We start from the raw sequence: 6,501 nt of genomic DNA on the forward strand, positions 1-6,501 counted from the left end.
AGCACTCTACCACTTGAGCTACAGCGCCACTTCCGGTTTTCTGGTGGTTTATTGGAGATAGGAGTCTCATGGTCTTTCCTGCCCGGGCTGGCTTTGAACAGCGATCCTCAGATCTCAGCCTGCTTAGTGTTAGGTGTTAAAAAGAGGTTGCTGAGTAAGAACCACACCACGCACATGGTATTCAGATAAGGGATAAGTTTATTCAGTAGACCTGCTGGGACCAGGCCAGGTTGGCTCTCCCCAAGGCTGGCAAAGAGTGCGTCTGGCCTTGGGCTAAGCCTTATCTAGGGTAGGGGCGGGGTAAAGTGTGGCCAGGTAAAGGGAGGTGGGACCAGGTGAGAGAAAGGTATGGCCACATCAGATCCAGATGTGACCTCATCGGATGCAGATGTGATCTCTTCCAGGTGTGCCAGTTGCCTAGGTAACACAGGTACTGGGTGGGGTCTGCTCGCTATCCAGGAGTGGACCTTGTATACTTAGTAGCTAGGATTACAGGCATGAGCCACCGGCGCCCAGCTTTGTACTATTTTTAAATGCAAAACAAATTATGTAAAGTTGAAATGGGATTTAATGTTCGGTGGAAGGGGAAGAAAATGCAGTGCAGTTTTTCTGAAGAAAGGGAAAAGCCACTACCTCCTGACTGGGCGGTAGCCAGGATTGCTGCGCATGTTGCTGTTGGATTCATGATGCATATCTTCTGTTGTCTCATTTAGGTGTATCTTCGGGAGGCACCGTGGCCATCTGCACAGTCAGAAATCAGGACAATAAGTGCATACAAAACCCCCCGGGACAAAGTGCAGTGCATCCTGAGAATGTGCTCCACCATCATGAACCTCTTGAGCCTGGCCAACGAGGACTCCGTGCCCGGGGCAGATGACTTTGTCCCCGTGTTGGTGTTCGTTCTCATAAAGGTGGGGCCTCTACCAGTGTCAGTCGAAAAGTGTGGCATCCTGAGCAGGCTGGCACAGAGCTTCACATGGGTTTAGAGTCTTGGGCTCCTTTCTGTAACCAAGAAAGATGTCTAATAGCAAGGTGTGTTCTGATCACAAAGTTAGGGTTTATGAAAGAAAGGATGTGAGGCCTTTTTAGATGACTGTTTCCTGCTTTTACTTATTTATTTTAAATATAATTTTATTATTACTTTTTATTTTTGTGGTACTGAAGAATGGAACCCAGGGCTTCATGCATGCTAGGCAAACACTCTACTACTACATTCCCAGCCCCTGTTTTTTGCCTTTTAAAGCCCCTGTTTTTGCTTTTTGTTTTTTGCCTCTGTCCTCGGCAGGACTTAGCGTGTGTGAGAAGAGAAGAGGGCAGGCTCTGTGCTGGACCGTGCCCCACCTTTCACAGACCTCTTTAGTGCTTGCTGGACAGACCAGCAGGTCAGCACTCACCTCTCCCTTCATCTGACTTCTTTGTAATCACACATAATTATCATTCATTCATTCATTTATGGTGCTGGTCCTAGGACTTGAACTCAAGATCTGGGTGCTGTCTCTGAGATCTTTTTGCTCAAGGCTAGCACTCTACCACTTGAGCCACAGAGCCACATCTGAACTTTTCTGGGTATGTTGTACTAAGGAATCGAACCCAGAGCTTCATGCATGCTATTCAAGCACTCTGCCACTAAGCCACATTCCCAACCCTGTCTTTTCCTTTGACTCTAAAATGAAAGTTTTTTCAGTTTTCTTTGAAGATTTATGAGTGGCCATGGAGTTGGAGTGCACACTAAGGCTCAGTGAGGACATTCGCATTACTTGCTTGTGTGAGACACACACACCTGCCCTGTTGCTGGCTGCAGTGTGCTTGACATGTGTCACACTAGTTCTTAGTGTTGCTGATATTTCTACCACTGGAACTTGGCGTGGAGGTCGAATCTTAGCACTTTGGCTGTCAGTTTGTCTTCCTTGCTATAGAAAGACATGTAATAGGTCTGGTCCTGCTGCAGAGCTAGGTGAAGCTCATCTTAAGGCAAGGGCTTTGACTTGTTCTCCCAACCATTTAGCAACCTATGTCTTTTGTCTCCACATTAGAAAAAGAAGAAACAGGAGATGTTTTGTGTTCCCTCTTGCTATAGAGGATGCATTACCTTTTTAAAGTGTTTCTTTCTCAGCTAGGTCTACCCACATTTACCAGTTATAACCCAGCTTGTCTGCAGCATTTATTTGCTTGCCTAACTTTTGGGAATCTTATGATATTAAGACCCTAGGAATTAGCCCAGCTTCCATAGGGATCAGAAAGATTAGTGTCTTAACCGAATAGAAAGCTGTAGGTAGAATAGCTAGGATTAGAACCAGTCTACCTTCCCAATATACTGTTACTGCTGGTAGTATTGTTTACTAATTACTTCCAAAAGGTAGTTTGGGGATTATTGTCAAAAGGATGTGTGGGCTTTTTTGTTCATGAAAGAACAGGTACTTAAATGATTTGGGCACAGCACTTGTGCGATTGGCTCTTTATTTACTTCTCTAGGCAAACCCACCCTGTCTGCTGTCCACCGTGCAGTATATCAGTAGCTTCTACGCCAACTGTCTGTCTGGGGAGGAGTCCTACTGGTGGATGCAGTTCACAGCAGCTGTGGAATTCATTAAAACCATTGATGACCGGAAGTGACCAAGACCCAAACCCACCACCACAGCCAATTGTTAGTCTGGCAAACAATCCCCTAAGAACATGTAGCCGCTGCTTTGAAGGCTGAAGATTGTTTTTGTATAATATTGTACAGCATTCAGACATTTTAAAACAGATCTTTACTAAACAGATTAATGTGCTAACAAGCAGGCTCTTTTTTCTTTGGGCTCTTCTCCTTTGTGATAATGCATACTGTATCCCCTTGTCCCACATAGAGGATATTACTCAGAAGGGGACCAACATTGAAGAACAGACCAGACTCTCTTAGGAAATTTCTAGATCTCCATATGGATATCCCATTCTTTTATTTTCAAAAAGAATAGTACACCTCTTTTAATATGCATCAAATGGAAGGAAGATACCATCTGCACTGAGGATTAGAACAGTGGTATTTGTGGCATTATCTATAAATACACTCACCTCTAAGTTGAGAAGCTAAGAAGGAAATGTAAATATAATATATATTTATATTTGATGTAATATGGACATCTTCAGATTCTAATAAACAAGGAATATTGCTGATAGTAGGTTGTGACATACCCTCTTGTGAAATGGTTTCCTTGACAAAATTTAAGCTGAGCTTAAAAGCAGAAAACACACAGGAGTATTTATGAAAGTGTGAATCAGTTTATTGAAGTCTGTAGTCATGGTGTCTGCCAAGGAGTGTGGTGCCTAGGCCGGCCTCGCCATGGACGTGCGGAATCCTGCATAGGAGCAGACTTCAGTCCTCACACACTCCATAGGAACAAGCAGTTGCCTCTGCCTGCGCTGTGGTACTTCTTCTCTGGATGCTAAGTGTTCCCTAGAAACCCCAAACAGAGCTCCTTGCAACCCTTTAACTGTTCGATAACTTTAATGATTATTCACATTGAATGCACAGATCAGAAATTCAGTGAATGTCATTTTTTTAAAAAAAACACACAACTAATTTGTATTGTCTGCTCTAGTGTTACAAGTTTTACTAGTGATAAACTATTTTAATCAACCATCCTATTCTTATGGAAAGAAATCTATTTTGGCAGGTTTCTGTGCCTTTTTTTTCCCTCTTCTGTGTTTCACTATTGGTTTGCATTGCACACCAGTAATTAATTAATCAGGACTAGCCTTTGGTGCCGAGCAGCTGGCCAAGGAGACACACCAGAGCTTCAAGCACACACCTGGTACATAGGCTGTCGCTGACCACTTCCCAAGTGTCAGCTTCTTTTATGACAAATGCTGTAGCCCCGTAATTTTGAGTCTTGTTGTTGGCAGCATTTCCAGGCATCTTTAAAGAGACCTTTGAGCACCAATTTTGAGTAGATGGACACAGGCTGCTGCTGTCCAAGATCTGTTTCATAATGCCAAAAGAAGCTGAGTATTCTTCATGCCTCCACCTCTTCTAATTCATTTATTTTAAAGTACCAAAATGGTCATTTTTATAGGAGTGTGGGATGGGGTTTCTGCCTTCTAAGGAGAGATCAGAGTCAAAACTAGTACTGCAAAATGTCCTTTTGAATGTCTGATGGAGAAACCCATAGTCATGAGCTTCATGGGCCATCACTGTCACCCTGCCAGGGTATTAGAAGTCATATGCCATCATAAGTACACAAAGACTATGTAACACGTCTTCTGGAACCTAGATAGGAGTCCATTTTCTTCAGCCTTTGATTCAATAAATCTTAATCAACAGAAGTCTTGGAATACTTGGAATTCATTGTTACGGGATTTAACTCATAAATCAATGAGATTGTTTTTTCCCCCTTTGCAATGGTAACTAAATATACCCCATGTTATCATTGTGGAAATAAATATGAAGATGTGGACATTGCACCAGCGCTCTTTGTGTGTGGTATACGACTGCACTGGAGGCAGGAAGTGGCCTCTACAGTGCTCACGCTGGTGGTGAGATGGAGATCAGCATTGTACACCTCTGTACTCAAGCCAGCAGAGGAGCACAGTGCTGTTCTAGGCCAGCCAGCTGTTCCAGGATTTCCCTCTGAAAACCCTGTCCAGAGCTAGGGGTTATCAGCAGTAACCATCATCAGTTTGGTTTCATGGTGGAACTTCTTGTAGGGTTGATTTTTCAGTTTAGGATTTAGTCATCTATAGTTGTAGGAGTATGCAAGAAGTAGATGTTTGAGTAGTTCATACTATGTTTCCTTCCTTCCTTTTCTATAGGAAGGATTAGTGCAAAAGCACAATTTCACCCTTGGTAAACATTACACCAGTTATTTCAGAACTGACAGAATGGTTAGTGGGGAGACAGTGGCTCAGCTCACTGAAGTCTTATAGAATGAACGTCTCTTAAAGGAAGAGAAAGATGAGTTTATATTTGCTGATAGTATTCTGCTTCTGGAAGGAATAGGAATACAAGCTGAAGATGGTCCTTGTGAAAAAGTGGGGGGAGGTTGGGGAATAAACACCTGGTAAATATTTTGTTTTCTCTCTCCATTTTGGTTAATACTTTGGCCTTACTCATCACTTTCTTTTGCTTTTTCTCTGTAAAAACCTGTGTATGAACGTCTTTAGACACAGATATACAGCGGTAGTAGGGAATCAGGACCTCCAGGGGATTGAAAATAGAAATGAATGATATGTGGTTTTTATTTTCCTCTTGTATCCTGAAAGCCTTTATCTCAAGTGGACTTTAGAAATATATATATTCTTAAAGTACATACACACAAAGAACAAAATCCTAGCCCCTGAACAGTAAAGAGCTGGCGCGAGTTCTTGCCTGAGAGCCTGGAGCAGCAGGTAGAACAGAGGTTCTCTCTTCTGTCAGAGCAATTGCTGTTTGGGCCAAGCATAGATAGGTAGGTCAGCGAGGTGTTTTAAATGTGTGAGATTTAATGGTGAGAAGAGGGGAAGTTCTTAGTGGATTTTGTAACTGTGATAGAAATGTAGTGATTTGTGTACTCAGGGCCACAGCCCACACTGCTGCCTCTTCATTTGACGTCTGTGTGTTTTCCCTCACAGTTTTTTGAAGTCTAGTGAGTTGATTCTTTAAGCAATTGCTGTCATTGGGAGGAGGGGTAGATACAGGCTTTTTTGATGCTCAAAGTATTTTTAGAAAGTGAACAACAATGCTATTTGCCAAGATGTTTGACAGCATTGCCAAATGGGTAGTTTCTCTATGTTAAGGATGTAGGGTGACCGGGAATAGCTTTGTTACCGGTGAGAACACTTGGAAGAAATACAATAGAGCCAGATGCCCGGGGAAGCTGGGGCTAACCATGGAGTCCCCGAAGCGGAGTTCAGCAGTCTGAGATGGGGGCCTTCATCTCTGCCAAGGTGCCAGTCTGTCCTGTCTACCGTATCCATGTGTCACCTGTACTACAAAGCTTTGTATTGCCCCTCCAACTGACCGCCCTCTGTACAGGTCCACTCATGAGCCTGCAGTCGTGTATGTGAGCAGGAGGAGTGGGCCTGCCTCCCACGCAATTACTGTACTGTCATTCTGTGAAACTGATTAAAAGGGAGGGCAGTCTCTACCAGGCTGTATGTTTCCATCATCTGTTGCGTGTTGAGAAGTTTTCTGGAAATCCGACTTCTTGAGTGCGACTGACATCCTCCATGAATTCACACTGTCTCCCATGTGAACACCTAAGGATCGCACAGAGAGGAAGTGGCGTAGGGCAGCCACCACGTGTCATGGGGTGAACAGCAATGGTTGGGATTCTTCATAGCTGACCTCTCCCTAGTAGCCGCTCCGAGGCCCCACTCTGCGTGGTAGTGCAGTGGCATCTGATCACAGCACTCGCCTTGCCAGCCAAGGAACTTCCTAAGTAGATGAGCCTTGGCTCACAGAGGCAAACCCCTGGCGACTTGACGCTGCCCTCCCCAGTGGGAAGGGGCTCCCAGAGTCTCCTGTACTTCATTTAGGAGGGAATG

General features: G+C 44.0%; 1 protein-coding gene across 1 annotated transcript in view; it reads left to right on the forward strand.

Annotated features, from left to right (window-relative positions):
• Gapvd1 (GTPase activating protein and VPS9 domains 1) overlaps positions 1-6,101 on the forward strand; it is a 98,995-nt gene extending 92,894 nt beyond the window's left edge. The window contains exons 24-25 of the mRNA XM_013021262.1: positions 714-911; positions 2,473-6,101. Coding sequence (XP_012876716.1) covers positions 714-911; positions 2,473-2,613 — 339 coding nt within the window. The 3' untranslated portion in view covers positions 2,614-6,101. The remainder of the gene's footprint in view (positions 1-713; positions 912-2,472) is intronic.
• Positions 6,102-6,501: the final 400 nt, after the last annotated feature.

Source organism: Dipodomys ordii, unplaced genomic scaffold (genome assembly GCF_000151885.1).
Source record: "Dipodomys ordii isolate 6190 unplaced genomic scaffold, Dord_2.0 Scaffold55, whole genome shotgun sequence".
Classification (NCBI taxonomy): domain Eukaryota; kingdom Metazoa; phylum Chordata; class Mammalia; order Rodentia; family Heteromyidae; genus Dipodomys; species Dipodomys ordii.